A 26,692-nucleotide genomic window follows, 5' to 3' on the forward strand; every position below is an offset into this window, starting at 1 on the left:
AATAAATAAATAAATAAATAAATAAAATAAAGCCACTCACAAATATCAGACTCTGCTTCAGTCCAAGATGTTTGTTTGTAAATGGCACAGCTCCTCTATAGTTCATGAAAATGTGAATAACTTGAACATTTATAGAAGTTAGATAAAAAAAATAATAAAAAATAGGCTGTTTGGTTTAAAAGTACATGGTTTTGTGTATCTCTTGCAATAGTTAGACGTTATTAAGACCAATTTTAAACCTAAACTGTCACAGATTAAGTTCTACATGGCTCCTGTCAGACCCACCCCGCGCTACCGGTAAAAGGTGCGTCCTGTGCGTCCTGTGCGTAATTTCGCTTCGGTGTTACTCGGGTAGGGGCCACATACTTCTACTTCTGGAGGAGGCGGGTTTGTTTCGTGAAATACTTGAAAACAAAGCGCCGATTTCCTGAAATGACACGACTGACGCTCGCGCTGAAAACGAAAGCGCAGACTGCACATGGTTCCGTTGGAGACGAGTGCGCAGCGGCGAAGCGACAGGTGAACGACCAAATTCGAACCCTGCTGCTTAATTAACAGCATTTAATTGATCCCATCGTGTAGTTTTGATAGTAAAAAGCGTCGTGTTTCGTCGTAGCATGAGCCAGTGGAAGCGGATACAGCAGCTGGAGATACGCCACTTGGAGCATGTGGATTATTTATATGATGACAACTTTCCCATGGACATCAGACAGGGACTGGCCTCCTGGATCGAGGCTCAAGACTGGTGAGTTCACGTCATTTAATCAATATTCCATCATAAACCTTTCCATTTGTGTATAAACGTATGTATAGCTACTACTTCATATGAAAACAAACACTCAGATGGGCTAATTTGGCTCAAAACCTGCATTTTTTAATAAAGTATCATTATATAAAAAGCTTACTTGACACTCACCAATTCAAATATCCAGTCAAGTCCAAGTTATTAATGTTTCTCTTGTCAGGGATCGTGTACAAATTCATTAATCTTACAAAAGAAAAGATGATTTGCACCAGATTTAGCTCCATGTGCAGACCCAGGGCAGGTGGACACACATTAAAACACAACATTTCATTGCAATTACGTTATAATAATAAAAGTTCATCATTAACCTTTGCAGAAAAATACAATAAATGTCCCCTAGTCCAATACATGATGTTTCCTACCCCGAGTTGCATGATAATTCTAAGTGAGGGAGTGTTCAGGGTGCAGGGTAAAGCCTAATTACGTGGAGATTAATGAGTAACTAATTAGACGTATAGCAATATGTTGAGCGACTTTTGAAACTATTTATGAGTGACTGAGTGTTTGAGAGTGGAAGATTTCTTGATTTTTCTTTTTTCTTTTTTTCTTTCCAGGGAGCTTGCCTCTAACGATGAGTCCGTTGCCATGGTGATGTTCAGTAACCTTTTGACCCAAATGGAGAAGGTCCGATCCCAGGAACAAAACTTTCTCCAGAGACACAACCTGAAGATAATACACCAACAGCTACAGGTAACACGGCCGCGGTGTAAGGGATAGTTTGGCTGTCACGTTTCTGTCAGAGAAATGCCTGTTACCATGGAAATGCGCCGCGTTTGTGGCAGCAGTGTGGAACGTTCATAGCGATGCAAACTTTAAATGAATGTTTTGCATTTAGCATCTTAAAACTCTCTTATGTGACGTCACAGTCCTGAGCTCTTTAGAGGCTGATGACCAGGAGCAGCAGGTGTGAAGTGAATGAAACAGTGTAAAGCAGCTTTGGTGTGTAAAATCACTATATCAAATGCAGTATCAGTAGTGTAGTAGTACTAGTTGTAGTGACCCTGGTAATTACAGTGGCTTTTCAGGTTTAAAATAACTTTTGTAACTTGAATGACATTCTCTTGCAATGTTTCTAAATGTTCATAAAGTAAGAGGAAGTAGTTTGATTCTTATATCATTTACCAAAGGTGAACAGGAAGTGACAATGCCCAGAGAAACTGCAGTATTATTTTTAGTGTATATACTGTAGTAGCGGCAGCAGCAGTAAAGTAAATGTGGTTTTAGTAGTTGCACAAGGTTCTGTCGTGGATAGAACACAACAGACAGACTTCAGCAGAGGTGTTACTAGTCAGTACTACTAGAACTGACTGTGGTTGTACTTTTCACCACAAGCAGTTAGTAAAAGCAGTAACAGCAATAATCAGTAATTACATTCATTATTACAGTAATGTTATAGTCATTTATTATAACATTAGATGTAAAAACATTTCCTGAGACAGTTTATAAGAAGCCAGAGACAAATAATATGCATTATGCACAAATAATATGCATTATGCACAAATAATATGCATTATGCACAAATAATATGCATTATGCACAAATAATATGCATTATGCAATAACTATATATTGTTTTGTGATAATGATATTATTGCAATATTTGAACATACACAATATGTTCAATTAAATACATTCAAACTAGTCAAACTTAACACAGACTAAACTAAGGCGGAATATACACCCCCCCCCCCCCCCCACACACACATATATATATATATATATATATATATATATATATATATATATATATATATATATATATATATATATATATATATATATATATATATATATATATATATATATATATATATATATATATATACCAGACTGTCTTTTTCATGAGTGTCCTGTTAAAATATAGAACAATATAAACAACAACAAAACAAACAAACAAACAACTACATAGGTCCATTTAAAACATTAAAAAGGTGTGAGTTTAAATGTTTATCACCAGATTATGAAAGTGTTTTAGTAGCATCAATCTTTCCAGTTTTGCATTTTCTTTGAAATGTTTTCTATTTTTGGGAAGTTCTAGTGTTTTTACACTAATGAGATCTTGTATTAAATCTGTATCAAACTTCAACAAACAAGAGAGACATTTAGTCTATCCAGTAGTTCTTTATAAATACACTTTATACAGTGTCATGTAACACGTCTGAGGCCGACCTACGTTTTCAGAGTTTAAAGTGATGGGTTTTAAATTCTTCCCCTGTTATGAAATGAAGGACTGAGTGAAACAGTGAATCTAAATCTGTAAATAGCCCATCACTTAAATGTTTTTTGTATTTTTTTGTTGTTAGATCATTTGCATTCAATGATAATTTAAGATTTTAGGGGATTGGATTTCACTAAAATTTTGATGCAATAGAGGGAGCACTTTCATACAAAACAGCACCATCTGCACATAAATGTACGAGGCTTTCTCTTAAATTGCAACCAATGGAATTAATAAATATAGTGAAAAAGTAGCAGGCCCAAAATTGAGCCTTGGGGAACTCCTTTGCCCTTAAAAATCTGATTTAAAGCCATTGACTGCTAAAGCCTGGGTTCTGTTTGAAAGATAATTTTGGAACCAATCACATGTAGCTCTGTCAAATCCAATCTGCTTCAGACGCTTCAAGAGGATTTTACGATCTATTGAATCAAAAGCTTTAGTTAAATCAATAAAAAGAGCCACACAATATTGTTTGTCAACAAGGGCTGTGAAAGTGTCATTTTGTGGTTGCAGTGAAAGCACAAAGCCCATTTATGAAACCTGATAAGACTCAAAATAGAGCATTTGTTTGGATCATTTATAGCTCGATTTGCAACTAACTTTTGTAAAACTTTAGATATTGGCCAGAAATTATTTACATTTTTCGTTGTCCCACTTTTATGCAAAGGCAATACATGTGTAGTTTTTTTTATAATTCTGGTACTATTATTTAAATTTATAAATTAAAAATATGTAACAGAGGTTTAATTAAATATGTGTCATCTAGTAATAGAAGTTTTGGATCAAGGTCGTCAGCTCCTGTGGACTTCTTTAGCTCTATGGAACGGAGAGCATTTAAGATCTTCATGTAAAGGTCTTAGAGAAAATGTGCCTGTTTTCTGTCCGAGGTTTAGGTTCAACGTGATCAGGATGAGAAGGGCCAAAACATTATCCAGATCGTCACATGCAGAGATAAAATACCTATTAAAAGCATCACCTATTTCCTCCTTAGAATTTACAATAACTGAATCCAACAAAATATCAGTTGGTAAAGTATAAATATCAGGTTCTGGGACGGATCGTACTGTCTTCCAGAACGTTTCCGGATTTCCATGACGTGAAGTAAGAAGTTTTTGCCTTTCTAACTCTGGATAAACATCTTTTTCTCTTTCTCCAGTCCAAATCTGACCGAGTTGTGGTGCAGTTTTCCAGGCAGCATTTCTCTCTCTAATTAAACTTGCAAAAAAACAACAACAACAACAAACCCTCACAAACAAACAACAAACAAACGGAACATTTACGAAATAACGATTGAAGCTGTGTCTTCTTGTAGCGAGCGTAATGTTCTGAAACTCGAGTTCACTGCTGAAATGAATATATTTCCAAAAACGTAGCAAAGGCGCTCGCACTTCCTGTCTTAGTCAAAGCCCGAGCTCTGAGAGGAAGTGATCACACTCCTGCGGCCACAAGGTGAATTTATGTGGTTTGATTTAGTTGTGAGTGAAATTAAAATAGCCTTAAATTTCATTCAAAACACGTCCAAAAGCTTTGTTGTTTTTTTTTAGTCTCGGGCTTTGTGAAGTAGGGTTTGTCAAGCGGTGGGGAGCGGACAAAAGTGGTCCAATGTGGTGAAGTTTTATCTGGGGCGTGACCGCAATATTTCCAGAGTTCCCACGCAGAAAAGTTTTGTCTACTTTATATTCAAATGTTAAAGGAATTTACTGTGTGTTGTGGTTATTAATTTGTGAGACGGGGTAAAATAAATGAAAACTACAATTTCAAACTTAATTTCGACACTTAGAATTTTACAATATACAATAGTAATAGTATATAATAGTTGTCTGTCGCCGTATCGCAGTTCACCTTTCGTGGTCTCGCTGTTTCGCAGATTTTTAAAGTGGAAATTTACAGAGTATGAACATGCATTGTGTTCTGCGTCCTGATTGGCTGTTGGACTGTAGACCATTGTCCATCATTGTCAATTTTGTTGGTTTTTTTGGCTATTTTGAGTTGTTTCGTTTGTTTTTTTTATTTTATTTTTTTACTTTTTTTTTTGTTATTTTGAGTTCATTTTTAATTTTTATTTTATTTTATTTTTATTTTTTTTTATTTTTTTTTTATTTTTTTTGTGTGTCCTCTCTCTCTGACTGCTGCTGTCAGACTCGTCATTTTGGTCTTAGGGACTGTAGACCATTGTGTTGTGCGTCCTGATTGGCTGTTGGACTGTAGACCATTGTGTTGTGCGTCCTGATTGGCTGTTGGACTGTAGACCATTGTGTTGTGCGTCCTGATTGGCTGTTGGACTGTAGACCATTGTCCATCAGTCTCCTCCGTGCCGTGTCTCCTGTCCAGTACAGAATGTGTTCAGACAAATTTACATAAACGTTGGATCGCGGTGTGACTCTGAAGTGCTGTACGTTTGCAATTTGTTTTCTCCCCGACAAAACCCACAATGTCGATGAAACGTTCTGCACCGACAAAGACGCCTACGAAGGTTTGAACTTTGAGAGAGTTTAAACGAGAGAGAAATGTGAGAAAATGTTAACGCCTGTGTGAGAAAAGTGTATAAAGTGTGTGGTGAGGGGTTTTACAGACAAAAACATAGAGAATAATTGTAAAAAAAATAAAGCTGATAATTCGCTGATTTCATCTATTGCGGGTCATTTTTAGAACGTAACCGCCCGTGATAAACAAGGGACCGTTGTATAATGTAATTTTCAATGCTGTACTGTGGAACATTCCATGCAAAGCAATAACATTTCCATGGAGACAAGCGGGAGACAAGTTGCACAATAACCTTTTGATAGCGTTAGTCAGTTTTAGTTTTGTTAGTTTTTTTCATAAAACGCGACAGTAGTTCAGTCGGTAGAGCATTTTCTTCCACCGATGTGAGGGTTGGTGGTTCGAATCCCGCTCTCAACATAAACATCACTGGAAAAACGGACAGATCCACTAACCCACAGATGAATGCTTCCCGTGTCCATGGGCAAGACACCAAACCCATCTCGCCCACAGTGTCTGCGTACACCGGAGTATGAATGTTTGAGTAAAGTGACTCGAATGTGGAAAAAACGCGATATCAAATGTGACTATTTACCATTTACAGACCAGAGTGAGTAGGTGAGGTGTTCCCCTTTTCACTGAAGACGTCTTGGTACTTTTCCCAGGCCTTTTTGAATGGGCAGTGTATTTGTGTGGCTGATGTAGATTCTGTGTTTTAAATGCCAACACTGTAAAGAAATGACTGTTACGATGATGTGGCAAAGGGAAAGTTTTCAGTTTAGACTTTATTAACCCCTGATGGGAATTATTGCATCACAGTATCTCAGTAGTACAAGAAACAACGAGTCTGTTTTTGGAAGTTTATGTTGTTTTTTTTTACTATATATATATATTTTTTTACATTTTTTTTTCTTTATTTTCTTAATTTTTTATTTCGATTGCTGCATTATTTACATGATTTAGAGAAAAATATCTACTTGTGAGTAGTTTTTATGCAGAATAAGACAGGAGATATTGTTAATTATGGAGGAAACTGCGGCACTTCAAAAACGGCATCCTTTGCAGTTTGCTAATTGCGTCCGTTCAAACTGATTTCGATTGATTTTTGATTAATTGTGTTTTTAATATAAATATAAACCCACCCGCCTTCCTTCGCAGTTTGAAAATCAGGTAGTCTGCAACTTTAAGATCAACTTTTAAAACGGCTGTACAAAATGAACCAAGAATAGACTCATTTGACTCAGTTGATTTTGTTTTTTCATGGCGTAATGGAAATTTAACCCACGTTTCAAAGTTTTAAAAAAGTTTTAAAAGTTTTAAAAAAGGCCTTAAGACATTCTTTAAAAAAAAAAGTCTTATTAAGTTTTATGACTTTTAACTGTTAGTACTACTACTATTAACTATTTAATGTTTGCGAATGTAAATTGTAATGTCTTTTTATACTTATTGCCTTTTCTGATTTGTAGTGTTTTTGTATGTTTTTTTTCTGTGTCTGTAGCACTCTGAGATTTCTTTGACATGTAAAGTGCAATACAAATAAAATGTATTATTATTATTATTATTATTATTATTATTATTATTATTATTATTATTATTATTATTACGTTTCCACACGGTTGTCCCTATAAACTCTTTTCATAAATCAGAAGAATAATAATCCGTAGTCCCATATATCTTAGTAACAGCTGCGAAAATTAATAATTGTAGTTTGCCGCACCTTGTTAAAAATGTCTCAATTAAATCCAAATCTTATGGACAAACTGGTCTTACAGTCTCTTAACATTAACGATACTTCATTGTTTTGATTTCCACTTAAGCCCCGCCTCTTTGACCCACATATTCACCATAAGACGACATCATAACTTTCCTTCCAGGTTCAACGGGATCCCTCTGTCATTCATCATTACATAATTTTTTAATTTTTTTTTTGCTTTTTTAAATTTCTGTGCAAAAACTATACATTTAGTCTGAATTTCTTCTTGCAAGTTTTTTTCAGACATCAGTTATAGTTGAAAGCAGAAAGTATTAACACAGTTTTTATGACATTTGTACTGGATTCTTGCAAAACACGGTCGTTCCTGAGCAAATTGATGTTATAAAAAGTCCATAACTAACTAAAACATAAAGAAGAGGCTGCGTTCTTATGTTATTTGGCCCTTTTTAGCAGTGCTGCACTTTCAAAACTGTGAAAATAACCTTGTTTGTGTAATGAGACACAGTGTATACTTAAAATGATAAAAATATTCATTCAAATTCTGTTGTTGTTGATATTACACTTAATGTTTTGTGCAAGATGAATGAACCCCAACCAAGACATGATCAATAATTGTCTATTGGTGTTTTTTTTTCTTCAGGTTGTAGAATGTGAATGATGTGATGCTAACTGTAGGCACTGCTTTATCTGGTGCTTGTTCGACTTTAATCTGAGTGTTATTTTAAGACAATCTGACCAGAAAGAGCTGGTTCAGTTTGATCTACCGTTGAGCTGTTTTTGTGCCGTTAAACAAGTCTCTCACACAGTCACAAGTTAGCTAGCATTAGCCAACGGTTTTTCAGTTAGCCACTTAAACAGGATCATAAACGCTCGTACTGATCACAGGCGTCTGAAAATGTGCTGTTTAAATCCTTTTTGCATTTGTTTCTTCAGTTTTCAGATGATCTTAACACTTTTTTTTGACAGTTTGCGCTCATGTGTGTTGTGTCACCACGGTAACTGCTAAACATTCCAACATAGAGACACATGTAGAACACCCCCAGCATGATGTCACTCAAAGTATCACTTAACAGCACTGCAATTTGTCACGAACTAATGGTAATTGCTCAAAATAGGAACGTGATAATTACTATTACAGTGCGGACTAGTTTTACCGAGTCAGGAATTCACCGCAGTACAACAGAACAATTTTAATTTTAGCTGCTCGCATCTGTATGAACCTCCTGAGACCTGGTGTCCTCATATGTGGACAACACATTTTGGGTTTAAAGTTTAGAAGAAGAACAGCAACAAGAACAGCAACAATACAAAAAAAAAAAAAACAAAAAAAAAAAACAATACAAAAAAATACAAAAAAAAACAAACAATACAAAAAAATGTAATGTTCAATTTAGAATATCCGTAAGAGTTTAGAATCTTCAGAATATTTTTTTATATATATATATATATATATATATATATATATATATATATATATATATATATATATATATATATATATATATTGTAAAGGCTCATGTGTCCTGCTCCTGTCTGCAGCTCTTCAAATGAGACACATTGTTCCAAGAGGCACCATTGTTGTTTCTCATTTTGTTTTTACTCAGGACAAATGTTGCTGTGTTCAGGGTCTTAATAAATAGTTTTTGCAAATCATTATCAAATGTTTTATCAAAATGATTAAAAGTCCACATATGAGGACATTGGATTTACATCACTTTTCTCTGAAACCACAGAATGTAAAAAAAGATAATTCTTTGTTTCTATCATCATCAGGTCCCAATCAGCCCAAATAACAAAGAGAAATGAATAAAGCCACGAAAAAGCTCTGGTCTTAGGAGGTTAAAGGGCCTCTTTTGTGCTAATTTCTGATCTATGTTATAATGTTGTTTCCTCATCAAAAACATACCTAGAGTTTTGTTTTATTGAGACGTTTAACACAAAAATCCTGCATACTTAGGGTGAGTTCAGTAGAATCATTTGGATAATTTCAGCCCTAGAATTGTCAATTTGCACTAAACTAAAGGTAAACGGAGCTGTTAACTTGAAACCTACCGCGTCATGACATCACAAGGTGGAACAGAGCGTTTTGAGACGTCGACAAACTAATAATAAAAGGTTCCTCAAACGTATGTGAATGAAACAAAATGACTATTATGACTTAAAGGTCGAGGGCCAATTTAGCACAATATAGGACCTTTAAATATTAAATTATCATTAGAATTTTGTGACGTCATCAGACTGAAACTCAGCGATATTTTCCAGGTGAAATATTCATCTAACCCCGCCCTCATGGCCCGTGTCATCTGCAGCTGTCTGAAGGAGGAGCGGAGGATCCTGGAGAGCGCCTGCATGCAAGAACAGGTTTGAGTCGAACCTTTTGTGTGGGTGGAAAGTCCCTGTTTGTTTTTTTTTTTATCAGAGAGTCTACTGGGAAAAGTGTTCGCTCAAGAGGCAGGAAGAGGAAGTTACTGTTTTTTTTATTGGCTGTGTTTACGTTCTGCCATTTGATGATGTAATAATTTCAGATGAAGAACAGGGAGCTTTCTATAAAACTCTAAAGGGAGATTCACAACCTCCGATCCACAAAAATATAGTCACATTTCTTCCTTCAAAAAGACCCAGACATGTCAGTTAAAATTAGAAACGACCTAACCTCAATAAAAATTTGCATTAGGATTAAAATGAGTCACTTGGGTCTTTTTCTATGGAGTTTTGCTTCGTGTCAACTCAGAAAATTTACAGTAGGTACAATCCTCCAGCTAAGGTAGTCCTGACCAAGATTAGCAACAAGATCATGGAGATGCGTCCTCACTGCTTCTAATGAGGATGGGTCAAGTGCAGGTTTAACCCAGAGACACTAAAGCCGTTACAGTCGTCTAACCTACTGGAGACAAATGCAGGATAAGTCTCTCTAAGTCTGGTTTTGACAGTTTACCTTTGATTTTTGACATGTTTTTAGGTGGTAAAAAGCTGCAGATGTTACTGATTTGATGTGGCTGTTAAAGTTCAAGTCTGAGTCCATTATTACCCCCCAATTTCTAGCCCGATTTGAAGGTTTTAGAGAGAAGAGACTGGAAGCGACTGCTGACTGTTTCTGTGGCTTGAGTCTTGTCTGAGTTTATCTGGAGAAAGTGAATCCACTGGCCCATATTCACCTGCTGCCAGTGAGAATGGGTCAAATGCAGAGGACACATTTCTCTACGGGGACAGTAAACCGGACCTTAACCTTAAAAACTGAATGTGCAGCGATACCGTCTGTGTTTCAGGGTCCACTGGAAAAATCACTGCAGAATTCTGTGGCGTTGGAGAGACAGAAAAACATAGACAACCGGGTGGGGCTGATCCGGGGCAGTGTGCAGGTAAAACAAAAACTCACAGAAAAATGTATGTCTTTTACTATTAAATATATATAACGAATGTATTTAATGGGGCCTAGCTCATGGACCAAGCGGTGAAGTTTATCGAGGACATGCAGGACGACTTTGACTTCCGTTACAAGACTCTTCAGTCTCGAGGTCAGCACATTTTCGCGCATTGAATGATTTTGAAATGTCCTTAGATGTGTTTTAGCTGTTAGATAAAAACATGATCAATAAGTACTGCAAAAAAAAAACAAACAACAACTGTAATTAAGTTTTTTGTCATATGACCAGCTCTATTTGTGTTATGTCTGTGTCCGAAAGTCCACCCTAAACCCTCATTCTTTATCGGACTCTAAAGCGCCTCATTCACAGAGCGATTCGGACTCAGCTCGCTACGTTCAGGTCGTGTGACTCTGATGTCTACGTGGAGAAAAGTCTAAAGGCTAAACTCTGATAAAACCTGATTTCTGTCATAAATAATGATCAGATTCGACTGGGACGCGAGTGTTAATGGACTAATAACCAAAAAAAAGCTTGCGTCAAACTGGATCTCATGTAAACAAACTGGATTCATGACTTTTTAAAAATCTGAGATGTGGAAATTATCGCTCTGTTAGCAGCTCAAGCTAAGGTAAGTGGCTAACGCTAACAACTTAACACAGCAACGGTTTGTTTAAGAGTGTTTTAATCATAATCAAGAATCAACAGTGCGATAAATAAACCTGCGCTTCTATTTGCGTCATTCAGTCGTGCTATGTCCAGTTAAAGACCTGTCGCTCCGCTGTTTGTTTTTCCAACTCTCCCAATGCATCATGGTCTATATTCACCAGTCTAGTGACCACTACTTTTCAAGGTGCATCGTGGGATTTTGAGTGCACTATTTTCTCACCAACTGGACATTCAGACACCACTAAAAATGGCGTGTCTCCTAAAAAGTGTGGACATTCGGACACAGCCTAAGATATTTTAGTTTATCCTTATCTTATATTGAATTTTGTTTCTTAATTTGCGTTTTTGTTTCGCTTTTGCTTTCCCTAAATATGTATATTTAAAGTTAAAGGTCCTATATTACACAAAATTGACTCTTATTAAATTTTAGCCATGTTCTAATGCTGTTACCGCTTTAAAAACAGACCTGGAGTTGTGTTTTGTTTCATTCACACATGTTTGAGTAACACTTTATTATAAGTCTGTCTACATCTCTAAAGCTCAAAACGCTCTGTTCCACCTTGTGATGTCATGAAGTGGTAGTTTTCAAGTTAACAACTACTTTTTACCTTTTAGTTCAGTAGTAGATTGGCAATTCCAGGTCTGAAATCATCCAAATGATTCTAGTGAAGGTGTGTGGAGTTTAAAAACGCAGTGGAGCACTTCCTGTATTACCACATGATGACATCACAAGGTGGGATAGAGTGTTTTCATTTTGAGACATGAACTCAGCCTAACTATGCAGGGTTTGTGTGTTAAACATGTGTGAATGAAACAAAAAAAAAACACAGCTCCAGGTCTGTTTGTGATGAGGACACAACATTAAAACATAGATATAAAAAGTGTAATATAAATCCTTTAATCTCGCAATTAACCTTTTCAGGATGCCGCATAATACTGTGTGGGTGTAATGTACATTTTGTGGTTTAGATCAGGCGGAGAGGAACTCTGAACATATGAAGCAGGAAGTAACACGACTGCAGGAAATGCTAAACCGACTCGACTTCAAGAGGAAGGTAAACACTTCATTAATGTGATTGACGCAAACTGTGGTGTGAGCCATCATGTGGAGGTGCTTCACTGTGTTTTTAAACTTCATACACCTTCATTTGGATAATTTCAGTCATGGAATGTTCAATGTGCACTAAACCAAACATGAAAGGTAACTGTTAACTTGAAAACTACTGCCTTATGACATCACAAGGTGGAACAGAGCATTTTGAGCTTTGAAGATGTAGACAGAGTAATGATAAAGATTTACTCAAACATGTGTGAATGAAACAAAACACAACTCCAGGTGTGTTTTTGAGGAGATAACAACATTCTAACATGGCCTGAAGCTCAGAAGAGTCAATTTTGCATAATATAAGATCATTAATATTATTCTAAAGTTGCGTCCCTTGGCCGGTTCAGGAGGTCCTGTCTAAGATGGACATCGTGGTGAAGGAGATCGATGATGTGATGAACTCTCAGCTGTACCCGGAGCTTCAGGACTGGAAGCGCAGGCAGCAGATCACCGCCATCGGAGGACCTCAGCTCACTGGCCTCGAACAACTACAGAACTGGTACAGCACAGCACAAACTTTATAACATAGCGTTTTCATCCTATTTGGTGACATAACGTTGACTTCCACTCATTTTCAGAAGAGTGATCCTAACTTTAACTCCCTATTCAACCCATGTTAAATAGCGTTAGAGCAGCTCAGGACCCCAATCTGCTGTCCATCTCAAAGCCACTAACCGCTCGTTTGAAGATAGTGAGGTATAGATTTTAGCCGAAGAAAATAAATGGTTTGGAAACAGGAGTTAAAGGGGCAATTTTTGTTAAGAATGACAATCCTTCTTTGTAATCGCGAAGGAAGAGATTGCAGACTAGGTGGAGAGTTGAAAGAAGATTATCTGATCAGACAGCAGCACATGCGTTACATTCAAAGGAGTTTTTCCAGTACTTATAGCCCGAGAAAGGTACTATCTATAGAAGGCTGGTCTCATTTTACATTTTACATACTGTCCGTACAAAGTTATAAATGGATACGCAGTTAGCTGTTTACAGAAAGGCAGAATACGTCGCTAAAAGATGCTTGCAGTCACTGAAAAGATGTCACCCTGAAGATGAAGAGCTGTGTCGCGTGACCGAAGCAGCAGGTTCCAGTGCAGACATCTTAAAATAAGTCCGTGTTGCATTGAAATAAGTTCACCTCAGTGTTTGTGACTCCGTCCTTAGACCTAAATCTAAAGAAGGAAACAGTAGTGAGAGCCAGTCTGCTGATAGAGAGAGCACCCATTAGAGGCCTGAACGATTATGCAAAATATGACTCAGACGCAATTTCTCGCTTGGTGTCGTTCGGAAGATTTAGCTGACAGTGAACAAACAGGTGCGGTAGTTTCAGTGTGGTTAGATGCTCCCTTCAGATAAAGATAATGCAGCGTTCACTTGGCAGAATTGAATCTTTCTTTTGCTGTGGCTCATACCTGGACGGCTGAGGGATTAGATTACGTAAACAGCCTCTTCCCGTATTGCAAACATTTCCAATATCGCGCAGCTCTAGAAAACTTTACAGAAGCAGCGAACGTGAAGTCCCTCATTATAATTCAAACAGTTTATCTTGGGAATCCTTGTCGTCTTATGGCAGACCAAGTTTCAACTTTAGTGTCTCCGTATAGATCACATGTGTCAAACTCAAGGCTCGCGTGCCAAATATGGCCCTCCACGTCATTTTATGTGGCCCTCGACAGGGTTAATTAAAAGGTATGATGTCTTAAAATCTCAATTTATCAGGAGATGCACAGTTACACAGCCATGTTTTTACATCTAGGCAAATGCATATGCAATATTTGTAACTTGAATGAGTAAAAAAATACAGAAACAGTTAATGAACAAGTTAAAAAATGTGTTAGATTTATTTTACATCTGGCCCTTTGAGAGCAGCCATTTTGTTAACGTGTCCCTCGCTGAAAATGTGTTTGACACCCCTGATATAGATGTTATTGGTTTGCTCGGAACATTCCACAGCGTAGCATTAAACTTTTCTATTTTGCATTTATTGAGCTGCCTCTCCACAGATCTGTCATTTGTCTCGCCGCTTGTCCCCGTGAGGATAAATGAGTTCAACGCGATAACTCCGTGTCCGTGTAGCAAGCAGCCGGCAGACCCTCCGCCCAGAAAAGTTACATAGTGCGCCTTTAAATGCTTTTACCGTCAGTTTCTGTGTTTTATCCCCAGGTTCACGCTGACAGTGCAGAGCCTGTTCCAGATCAAACGGCAGCTGGATAAACTCGGGGAACTGGTTTTAAAAGTGACGTACGAGAGCGACCCCATCCCGCTGCAAAAACCCCAAATGGAGGACAAACTCAAGTACCTCATTTACCACCTCATCAAAAGGTACAAACACACAAAATATAACAACAGTTTTTATATCGTTTACTTGGTTTAAATTGAAAATACGTGTGGAAAAATACATGTAGCTACAAAACATGTGGTTGATGTGTAACACTAAGTGGGGACGTGAAGTTTGAATTCACACATTTTAAGGAAGTCACGTTTTATCGCCGTTGTTTGTATTTATAAATCGTTGTGTGAATATGTGTTTGGACGTAAACTCACACATATGTAGTGTGTCGTTGTTTTAATGAGGTCAAGATAAAGTTTTTTAAGGATATCTCTGAAAAAAATAAAAATACAAATGCATTTTCTTTTTATTGTTTAAGGGTAATGATAGTAGTTATGTCTCCTCTCTTCCCTCCTCCCTCTCTCTCCTCTTCTCCTCTTTCCTTGTCTCCTGTCTCCTCTCCTCCTTCTCCTTGTCTCTGCTCCTTTCCTCTCCTCTCCTCTCTTCCCTCTCTTTGTCTCTTCTCTCCTGTCCTCCCTCTCTCATCTCCCTCTCGTTATCTTCTGTCTCCTCTCCTCACTCTTCTCCTCTCTCCTGGTCTCCTCTCCTCTAGCCTTGTCTCCTCTCTCCTCTCCTCCCTCACTCTACTTATCTCCTCTCTCCTTCCTCTCTCCTTTCTTCTCTCCTTCTCTCCTACCTCCTTTTCTCCCTCCTTGTCTCCTCTCCTTTCTCATTGTCTTCTCTCTCCTCACCTCCCTCTCTCCTTTTCTCCTCTCCTCTTTGTCTACTATCTACTAAATCAAATAAAAATGAACGTATCCAAAGTAGTTGATTCTTTTTTGAACCTTTGGTTGTGTCAGTTCGTTCGTGGTGGAGAAGCAGCCGTGTATGCCCACACATCCACAGAAACCTCTCATCATCAAGACAGGAGTCCAGTTCACCACCAAAGTCAGGTATCAGGAAGTCATGTGACTAATGCACTGAGGCCTTTGTCTCATCACGTTCTCGTCATGTTCTTTTCATGTTCTCATCATGTTCTCGTCATGTTCTTTTCATGTTCCCGTCATGTTCTCGTCATGTTCCCGTCATGTTCTCGTCATGTTCCCGTCATGTTCCCGTCATGTTCCCGTCATGTTCCCGTCATGTTCTCGTCATGTTCCCGTCATGTTCTCATCATGTTCTCATCATGTTCTCATCATGTTCTCGTCATGTTCCCGTCATGTTCTCATCATGTTCTCATCATGTTCTCGTCATGTTCTCATCATGTTCTCATCATGTTCTCGTCATGTTCTCATCATGTTCTCATCATGTTCTCGTCATGTTCTCGTCATGTTCTCATTTTCTTATTGTGATTATCAGGTTGCTGGTTAAACTCCCTGAGGTGGATTATCAGCTCAAAGTTAAAACAACATTTGACAAGTATGATTTTTGTTTATTTTGCTTGAACAAACTTTCCCTCCTTCCTGTTTACCAAACATTCACTGTCCCTCCTCTGTATCTTCTGCCGTCCAAACCATGTACTTTATTCAACCTGTGGAATCTTATTTAGTTTTCATTTTCCTTATTTTCTTTGCTGTTTAGGGATCTTCCACCTGGTAGAGTGTGAGTATCCCACAACTATTTCTCTCAAGTAATATATATTTTTGGAAATTGTGAACATTTTTGTGAATTCTTTTTTCATTTTCCTCACAAGTCGTCAGTTTTTTATTCTTACAAACAACACTAAAGTCATGGACATTGAAGACTACTCCAACGGCTGCCTCTCAGTGGAGTTCAGACACCTGGTAGGTCCAATAAAGACATTTAAAACATTATAGGGATATTTACAAAAACATTATAGGGATACTTTTATCTGTTTGTAATTTGTCATTTTATTCCTATGTGTTATTTTTATTTAATCTTTAGATTTTAAGGGTTTGTTGTAAAAATATCTTCATACTTTTATTTTACAGCAACTAAAGGAAAAGAAATACATCAATGGGACAAAGGGAAATGAGGTATGAAATAAGAGATTTTTCATTTCAAATCCGATCATAAATAGTTTTGGTTCAGTTTTTGTTTGAAACTTGTTTAATCTGCGTAGTCAAGGCATCTGTGCTTTACTTAAGTACATTTTACAGTGGATACTATTAATTACTTCACTAAAATTGACAGCAGTATCTGTACTTTCTGCTCCACTACATTTTTTAACTGGACTGAAAAGTAAAAAATACTTTTCATTTGATTTGAGGGGTTATTTTTACCATGTTCTTGGAAACATCACACTAAAGTCTTCAAGTTCCAGCTTCAGCTTTAAGCAAACTTCATACAAAAAAATTAAGAAATTGATTTGTATTGAGTACTTCATCCACCAATGGTCCATATTCAGCTATAGACGGGCTCATAAAATGAAATGAACTCAAGTTCTGTTTTCAGGGTCTGTTGTCTGTGACTGAGGAGCTTCACTCTCTCAGTTTTGAGGCTTGTTTCACTGTGCAGGGCCTCACCATCGACCTGGAGGTGAGCAGCAACCTGGACCTGCTTTAGTCCTGTTTTAGACCTGGTTTAGTCCTGGTTTAGTCCTGTTTTAGTCCTGTTTTAGTCCTGCTTTAGTCCTGTTTTAGACCTGGTTTAGTCCTGGTTTAGTCCTGTTTTAGTCCTGTTTTAGTCCTGGTTTAGACCTGGTTTAGACCTGGTTTAGTCCTGCTTTAGTCCTGCTTTTGTCCTGTTTTAGTCCTGCTTTAGTCCTGCTTTTGTCCTGTTTTAGTCCTGCTTTAGTTCTGCTTTAGTCCTGGTTTAAACCTGTTTTAGTCCTGTTTTAGTCCTGTCTTAGACCTGATTTAGTCCTGTTTTACTCCTGTTTTAGTCCTGTCTTAGACCTGCTTTAGTCCTGTTTTAGTCCTGCTTTAGTCCTGGTTTAAACCTGTTTTACTCCTGTTTTACTCCTGCTTTAGTCCTGTCTTAGTCCTGCTTTAGTCCTGCTTTAGTCCTGCTTTAGTCCTGCTTTAGTCCTGATTTAGTCCTGTTTTAGTCCTGATTTAGTCCTGTTTTAGTCCTGATTTAGTCCTGTTTTAGTCCTGCTTTAGTCCTGTTTTAGTCCTGTTTTAGACCTGTTTTAGTCCTGATTTAGTCCTGTTTTAGTCCTGTTTTAGTCCTGTTTTAGTCCTGTTTTAGTCCTGATTTAGTCCTGTTTTAGTCCTGTTTTAGTCCTGTTTTAGTCCTGTTTTAGTCCTGTTTTAGTCCTGTCTTAGACCTGTTTTAGTCCTGTTTTAGTCCTGTTTTAGTCCTGTTTTAGTCTTGTCTTAGACCTGTTTTAGTCCTGCTTTAGTCCTGTTTTAGTCCTGTTTTAGTCCTGTTTTAGTCCTCTCTTAGACCTGCTTTAGTCCTGCTTTAGTCCTGCTTTAGTCCTGTTTTAGTCCTGTTTTAGACCTGTTTTAGTCCTGTTTTAGTCCTGTTTTAGTCCTGTTTTAGTCCTGTTTTAGTCTTGTCTTAGACCTGTTTTAGTCCTGTTTTAGTCCTGTCTTAGACCTGTTTTAGTCCTGTTTTAGTCCTGTTTTAGTCTTGTCTTAGACCTGTTTTAGTCCTGCTTTAGTCCTGTTTTAGTCCTGTTTTAGTCCTGCTTTAGTCCTGCTTTAGTCCTGTTTTAGTCCTGTTTTAGTCCTGCTTTAGTCCTGCTTTAGTCCTGCTTTAGTCCTGTCTTAGTCCTGTTTTAGTCCTGTTTTAGTCCTGCTTTAGTCCTGCTTTAGTCCTGTCTTAGTCCTGTTTTAGTCCTGTCTTAGTCCTGTTTTAGTCCTGTCTTAGTCCTGTCTTAGTCCTGTTTTAGTCCTGTCTTAGTCCTGTTTTAGTCCTGTTTTAGTCCTGTTTTAGTCCTGTTTTAGTCCTGCTTTAGTCCTGATTTAGTCCTGCTTTAGTCCTGCTTTAGTCCTGTTTTAGTCCTGTTTTAGTCCTGCTTTAGTCCTGTTTTAGTCCTGTTTTAGTCCTGTTTTAGTCCTGATTTAGTCCTGTTTTAGTCCTGTTTTAGTCCTGTTTTAGTCCTGTTTTAGTCCTGTTTTAGTCCTGTTTTAGTCCTGTCTTAGACCTTGTTCATCATACCCTGTGTATTGCGTGTCCAGATCTGTTCACTGCCGCTGGTCGTCATCTCTAACGTGAGCCAGTTGCCCGGAGGCTGGGCTTCTGTCATGTGGTACAATCTTCTGACCGATGAGCCAAAGGTAAGTCAGTACTATGGACCTACAATACGACCTTTTATAAGCCCCTCTGCCCTGGAGCCAGCTCGACTAGTGGCCCGGAAACAAGTCTCCAAAAAAAAAAAGGCAATGCTAGGGTGACCAGATTTACAAAAGTCAAAACTGGGACACCCGGGTTGGGATGACCAGGATGATAATTTTCTGTGTTTTAGCCAAACAAATGACAATATATTCCCCTCTTGCTTCAAAATTCATTATCGTGACAGGTCTAGTAAATAGGGACCTTACGTTCACCTTACACAATGCAGTTTTTCTGAAATCTAACTGGACACTCTGCTCCGTTTTAACACAATCTGACCATAAATAACTGATTTTTAGCTTCAATTAAACAATCATCAGGTTTTTTGTTTGTCACTCTCACCTTTTTTGTTGAAAATCAAACTCCTAAATTAAACCATAAACACTTGTATCGATCACACACTCCTGAAAACGGGTTCAATTTTCTACTTTTTCTTGAGTTTTCAGACTTTCTTCACCTTTTTTTTTTTGTCAGCATTTGCTAATGTTCGCTTTGTGTCACCACGGCAACCGCTGAACATTCCACCACAGACACGCATCGTCACGTCAAAGGACCAACTTCACGACATGAACCTTTTTTTTTTTTTTTTTTTAATCTAGATGTTTATTGTTTTCAAATTATAACAAACTCACAGATGAGAAATGGCAACCGAGAACTAATAGAACGAAGAACTGATACAACATGAACTTTGTTCACCCATTTAAAGCAAAACGACGCCATCTTTGATCCATCTTTCACATCTTATACTTCCATCTATCGTGTATCTATCATCTATGTATTAATAATTGATTTCATGCTAATTATACAACAAACTTTCTACGTTATAATATTTGATCTCACTGCAGCAACGTTCATCTTAGTTATTGTGTCAACTTCCAACAAAAAAGTCCCAAATCTACACGTTTAATCGGCTGTTTTCTGCACAGATTTTTCTAGCATTGCTCATTTCTTCGATTGTTTCCCTTCAGAATCTGACTTTCTTCACTAACCCTCCTCGGGCGAACTGGACTCAGCTGTCGGAGGTTCTGAGTTGGCAGTTTTCAGCTCAAGCCGGACGAGGTTTGGACAAAGAGCAGCTCACGATGCTCGGCGAGAAGCTGCTGGGTACGTGTGGCTATTCATCACATTTCTATTACAATTATGATTATTATGATTATTATGAGCTAATCAGTTATAAAAATGGTGCAATGAAGAGACTGAGACTTTTTTTTATTTATTTATTCGATCATTACACTCAAATCAAACGTTATTCAACTTGTATTCTATCACGACCGAAAGGCTTTAGGCTGAAGTAAAGAAAAATACTTCTAACTTCTGACTCATTTTAATAATAACACACAGGAATTCAAGGAAAAGCAGCATCAGTTCTACGACATATGACTAAATATCGCAGTTCACCTTTCGTTTTCATTTGTTCGTTTTGAATAATCGTGATTTCAGTTATGATTTAAATAATTGTGAATTCTTTCCGTAATTGTGCAGTCGTAAGTGTAGCCTTGTTTGCCACGACCCAGTTAGCTAACCTTTCCCTACACTCTAACCCACGTGTGTCAAACTCAAGGCCCCCGGGCTAAATGTGGCCCCCCCCATGTCATTTTATGTGGCCCACAACAAGATCAATTAAAAGGTTTGACTGTATCTCCTGATAAACTGACATTTTAAGACATATTTTTACATCTATGGAAATGTATATGTAATATTTGTAACTCGAATAAGAAATAAATACAGAGAGGGTTAATCAACAAGTTAAAAAAGTAGTTTATTTGCATTACATCTGGTCCTTTGAGAGTGACCGTTTTGCTGATGTGGCCCTTGATGAAAATGTGTTTGACGCTGCTGCTCTAACCTAAACTGAACTGTTCCTAATCCTAATCCTAATCCTGACCTTAACCTCCTGAGACCCGTTGTCCTCATCTGTGGACAACACATTTTGGGTTGTTTAGGCCACAGTGCAAATTTTTAGCAACAGCAACAAGAACATGTTCAATTTTGAATATTTCTAAGAGTTTAGAATATTTATTTTTTTCTTTTTTCTTTTCTTTTCTTTATTTAGGGTATTTTTATTGTATTTTAATTAATGTATTTATTACTATTTATTTATTACTATTTATTTATTTATGTATTTTATTTATTTATTTATTTATTTATTTTTTTTTTCTCATTTTGTTTTTTACACAAAATGTATGTGTTCAAGCACTTAATAGTTTTTGCAAATAAAGTCCTGCAAGAGCTCAGGTCTCAGGAGGTTAACCTGACAGTGGAAAACATTCATTTTTCTCATTTGTTTGTAAAGCCAGTGATTCAAAGTGCTGCTTTTGTGGCGTAACCCTAAGCCTTACCCTAACCCTTCCAAGCACACAGAGATTTAAACTGTTTTTGACCCATAGTAATGACAGGACTTATCAGAATAAAGTGCCTTAAACTGTCGTGCGCCTCTTTTTCCAGGTCATCACGTCTCCTGCAGTGACTATCAGGTGTCCTGGTCCAGGTTCTCAAAGGTGAGTCAAAAACAGTTGATGGCATAGCACCATCTAGTGGCCAGAAACAGCAGAACTGAGAGACTGAATCACTCGAGCTTATTTCCATTTTCAGGAGAACATTCCAGGGAAGTCGTTTAGTTTCTGGATGTGGCTGGACTCGATTCTGGAGTTGATCAAGAAACATTTACTGCCAGTTTGGAGCGAAAAGTAAGTCGTAAATCATCAATATTAATGAAGGGAACTTAGAAAGATAAGAATTAAAAAGTAAGGGACAACTCAGTTCAGTTCTATTTGTATCGTACATTGAAATACAACTTCAACACGAGAAATTTTGATTTAAAGTGAAAAAAAATCTATAATATGAATAAAACAGAAAAACAGTTGGTATGGAAGACTATAAAAAAAACTAAAAAAAAAAACACACAAAATGTCCTCAATTATTTATTTCATTTAAGATATTTATATTTATGTATTTGTTTATTTATTATTTTTTACAGTTATATAATGGGATTTGTGAGTAAAGAGACAGAGCGCATTCTCCTGAAGGACAAAGAGCCCGGGACGTTCCTCCTGCGTTTCAGTGAGAGTCACCTCGGAGGGATCACCTTCACCTGGGTCGACCGCGAGGACAACGGTGAGACCTGGTTTAGTCCTGGTTTGGTCCTGGTTTGGTCCTGGTTTAGTCCTGGTTTAGACCTGGTTTAGACCTGGTTTAGACCTGGTTTAGACCTGGTTTAGACCTGGTTTGGTCCTGGTTTGGTCCTGGTTTAGTCCTGGTTTGGTCCTGGTTTAGTCCTGGTTTAGTCCTGGTTTAGTCCTGGTTTAGTCCTGGTTTAGACCTGGTTTAGACCTGGTTTAGACCAGATTTATTCCTGGTTTAGTCTTCGTTTAGACCTGATTAAGATTTAAACCTGATGTAGTCCTGGTTTGGTCCTAGTTTAGACCTGGTTTGATCCTCATTTAATCTGGTATTTGTCATGGTTTAGACCTACATATATTACCGTTACTCCTTATTTATTCCGGGTTTAGTCTTGGTTTAGTCCTGGTTTAAACCTGGTATAATCTTGGGTTAGACCTGGTTTAGTCCTGTTTTAGTCCTGGTTAAATCCTGGTTTAGTCTGGATTTTGCCCTGGGTTAGACCTGCATAGTTTACTCCTGATTTAGTCCTGATTTAGAACTGATTTCTTAGTCTTGGTTTAGTTTTGGTCCTTGTTTCGTCTGGATTTAGTCCTGGTTTAGGTCTTGTTTAGTCCTAGTGTAGTCCTAGTTTGATCCTGGTTTAGACCTAGTTTGAACCTGGTTTACTCCTTTAGTCAGTGAGGACTGTAGAGCTGCTGTTCAGACGATACCAAACCCTCACACATTAATCATTAAAATCATTAAAAATATGTTGTGAATTGATTTGAACTTTCCGTTTCCATCCAGGAGAGGTCAAATTCAACTCTGTGGAGCCTTACACCAAAAACAGACTGAGCGCTTTGCCTTTTGCCGACATCATTCGCGATTATAAAGTCATTTCTGAAGGAGTGGTCAAAGAAAACCCTCTCAAGTTCCTCTATCCAAACATCCCCAAAGACGAAGCGTTCGGACGACTCTACAACAGCCCGCCGAGCAAAGGTGAGACCGGGAAGTACATCTGACACTTAAATGTGACGTGCAACTAGTGGCATCGCCTGCTTGGAAATGAATGAGTTTAATGCTGTACTGTGGAACATTCCAGGCAAAGTAAAACCATGGCAATACTGTCTTTAAGTTTAGGCCGGGTTATAGTATGTGTCAGTTTAAATAAAAGAAACTTACATAAGCCTAGATACTCAGCATTCACATAGCACTGGAACGTAACAAAGTGAAAGTAGTAAAAAAGTACATTTAAGTACAACTTTTAGGTATTTGTACTTAAGTTTTAAAGTGGATCTTTTTTTTAACTTTTACTTGACTACATTTTTGGACTGGACTGAAAAGTAAACTTTTTTTTTTTTTATTATTGTCTGGTTTTATAAAGTTTGGAGCCAATTTGAACAAACGAAATATACAAATAAAACCGACCAGAAAAAATGATTCAGTTGTTTCTGTTGAAGCAAATTCAGCTCAAATCTTTATCAAAGTCACCACATTTGAAGCTTTATTACATCCCAAAATCTGTGTGAAATACTTTAAGTACATTTTTTTTGCTTTAATAAAGTCGATTTTTTCATGTGATACTTTTACTTGAGTATTTTTTGCTCCAGTATCTGTACTTTTACTTACCACAGTCGTAGTCTAGGCTTTTGTGGCAGTGGTAGGACCTAGAAATAATTTTAAGTGTCACTAAATGTTGTTGGAAGTAGTAATTCAATCCCATTTTTGTTTTTGCTGTATTTTTAGCTTATCCATACATCCCGTCCACACTCATCCCCATATCTGAAATGCGGTAAGTCACTACTGGAGTTTTGATATTAATCTGCGAAGTATCAGCTTTATTTTTTACAATATTCTCTATGTTTTTTGCTGTAAAACCCCTCACCACACACTTTATACACTTTTCTCACACAGGCGTTAACATTTTCTTACATTTCTTTCTCGTTTAAACTCTCTCAAAGTTCAAACCTTCGTAGGCGTCTTTGTCGGTGCAGAACGTTTCATCGACGTTGTGGGTTTTGTCGGGGAGAAAACAAATTGCAAACGTACAGCACTTCAGAGTCACACTGAGATCCAACGTTTATGTAAATTTGTCTGAACACATTCTGTACTGGACAGGAGACACGGCACGGAGGAGACTGATGGACAATGGTCTACAGTCCAACAGCCAATCAGGACGCACAACACAATGGTCTACAGTCTAACAGCCAATCAGGACGCACGACACAATGGTCTACAGTCCAACAGCCAATCAGGACGCACGACACAATGCACGCTCATACGCTATAAAAAAAAAAAAAAAGTGTGTAAAATTGCGCAAAAAAAAATTTAAAAAAAATCAGCGAGACCGCGAAAGGTGAACCGCGATATAGCGAGGGACGACTTTACACTTTTATTCATTTTTTTCACGGTTAGTTTAATAAAATAATGGATTCTACCTCTGTCATTTAATCTGTCGTTGAAAAATCATGTTTGTCCAGAAGCAGCAGCAGCAGCTCCAGTGTGATCAGCACCCCGCCCCCCTCTCAGTCCCCTGAACCCCCCATGACCCCGGGAGAGTTCAACATGCTCAACGAACACTTGTGCTTCGACATCGACTCGGTAAGTACACAAACGCACACAAAGTACACACAAGAGAATACGTCAGGAGGGAAAACGCCTGGTCTCCTTGTCCTGGTCCGTGCTGGGACGAGAGGTCGTTCGGAACGCCAGGTGTTATAGTGAGGCAGTACTTGAGGCGCTCTTAAAGTACAGAGTTAAATGATTACTTCAGTACTTTTCATGTGATACTTTTACTCTTAAATCTGTACTTTACTTAAGTATCAAACTGGACAAGACAGTAAAAGTTGACATTAGACATTAATTAACAACTTCTGATGTAATTATACTGAGTGGTTAGAAGTCAACCTCACAACAAGAAGGTTCTGAGCTCGTTCCCCGGGTCGCTCAGGTCGCCCAGGTCGCTCAGGTCACCCAGGTCGGAGTTTGCATGTCGTCACATGTGGGCACTCCGGTTTCCCCCATTAACCTAAAACTTGCACAACAGACGAAATCCTCCAGCTAAAACAGTCCTGACCAAGTATCTCAAGATCTGGGGATGGTTCTCCTGCTCGAGAACCCAGAGGCACTGATGGGTCAAACGCATCGGACAAAACTCCCTACAAAAATGTGGACCTTAAGCTTAATTTAAATTCTAAATCTTTGTTTTGTTTCACAGATGACCTCCCCATATTCTGAGTGAAAACTGATGTCTTATTTCTGGATGAACTTTCGTCTCTTAAAATGAAAATGCTGTGAAGTGAGCGCAGCCTGGGTGGACGTTCAGCCACAAGAGTAACGACGTGTTATATTTACAGTCTTTGGATTTCTGTGTGATGCTAATGTGTTTTGGGGTTATTGTTTTTACTCGTTTCTTCTATTTTTACTCTGAGTTTGTGTTTTTTTGTATTGTTTTGCGTTTTCACTGTTTCATTTTATTTTTATATTGCTCGGCCCTGGTCATGATCTGATGTATTTATTTTCACCTGATGAAAAATAAAGAATAATAATAATAATACATTGTACAAGAAATGTGAAGACAACGTGAAATCTAAAACTTTTAAGTGGTTCAACATGTGTCCAATACAAAACATGTGAGATGGTCATAAGATACAAAACAAGTGGAAGTTTTACTGCACAAAATATGATCTTAAATAAGTAGTATTTATTTATATTTACTTCTTAAAATGAGATTTGCCACTAGAACAAGCACAAAATATCTGTGTTACTTAAAACTTAAAAAAGACAAGTATTTTCTCACTTAAAATAAGACAAACGCTGCTGCTGTTGAAATAAGACAAACGGACTTGTTCTATTGGCAAATCCTGTTTTAAGAGTCAAATTCTACTTAAACCAGGCTCATATTAACATATTCTCATAAGACTGTAGAGAAGGTATCAACGCTGGTCATGTGGACACGTTTCAGCTCCATCCAAAAGACATTTAAAAAAAAAAAAAATCTTGACAATTTCTTTTGGACGGGAGCTGAAACGTGTCCAGACGACCCCTGTTGATACCTTCTCTACATCGTACCACTGCTGGACAAATGAGGGATTACACCGTCCCATGTTTAATATTCATTTCTAAACTTCACAGTCTATAGTTTTTTCCTCATTCTTTAAACCGGAAGTAGCTGTGTTTTTGACGTACCTGAGAACTACATGTTCGAAGCTTGACTCTCTTGATTCTTATCATTTTTACGAGGAATCACGTGACTCCCCGAGAGCCTTTGTTTATGTCAAAAGAGCGCCGCCCCCACAACCGGACGCCACTCCCACACCTGAATCCAGCAGTGTTCTACAGCAGAGGAGGAAACGGGGCTGAACACAACAATAACACATTATTTATGTTCAATACACGCCTCGATGCTAAAGGTTTGTTAGTTATTTAACCTCCAGATGCAAACGAATAAGTGTCCAATATAAACCAACCTGTGTTATTATTGTCAGAGAGAAAGATTGAACATTGGAGGTTTGTTTGAATTTCCCCTGCCTTTCCTTTAAAGCAATCATTTTCAATATCTGAACGCAAACAATTATAAAGATGCTCTTAAATTTTCTGGTGGAAGTTCTGTACTTGCTTGTCTCCATGTAGATATTATTTCTTTGCATGGAATATTCCACATGTGACAAAATGGGCCTTTTTAATATTACCATTTTGTTTGTTCGCACTTTCACATGGTCATTTTCAATCA

The 26,692-nt window shown here is 37.7% G+C and overlaps 1 protein-coding gene across 2 annotated transcripts; it reads left to right on the plus strand.

The window, feature by feature from the left end:
* Positions 1-439: 439 nt before the first annotated feature.
* On the plus strand, positions 440-25,490 carry stat4 (signal transducer and activator of transcription 4). Of its 2 annotated transcripts, none has more exons than XM_033986848.2 (23): positions 440-745; positions 1,360-1,495; positions 9,480-9,578; positions 10,484-10,576; positions 10,654-10,732; positions 12,218-12,303; positions 12,701-12,852; positions 14,511-14,669; positions 15,477-15,569; positions 15,976-16,035; positions 16,198-16,218; positions 16,310-16,400; positions 16,569-16,613; positions 17,032-17,115; positions 18,708-18,806; positions 19,830-19,965; positions 21,307-21,359; positions 21,454-21,548; positions 21,839-21,975; positions 22,768-22,959; positions 23,707-23,752; positions 24,441-24,561; positions 25,178-25,490. In XM_033986848.2, exons 1-23 carry the CDS (start codon positions 618-620, stop codon positions 25,199-25,201), a joined length of 2,229 nt encoding a protein of 742 aa, XP_033842739.1. In that variant the 5' UTR covers positions 440-617; the 3' UTR covers positions 25,202-25,490. The 2 variants fall into 2 exon arrangements, with proteins under 2 accessions (XP_033842739.1, XP_055086572.1); XM_055230597.1 differs by having other exon boundaries at positions 492-745; positions 24,444-24,561; positions 25,178-25,449.
* Positions 25,491-26,692: the final 1,202 nt, after the last annotated feature.

The sequence above is a fragment of the Periophthalmus magnuspinnatus genome, chromosome 21, assembly GCF_009829125.3.
Source record: "Periophthalmus magnuspinnatus isolate fPerMag1 chromosome 21, fPerMag1.2.pri, whole genome shotgun sequence".
NCBI lineage: Eukaryota > Metazoa > Chordata > Actinopteri > Gobiiformes > Gobiidae > Periophthalmus > Periophthalmus magnuspinnatus.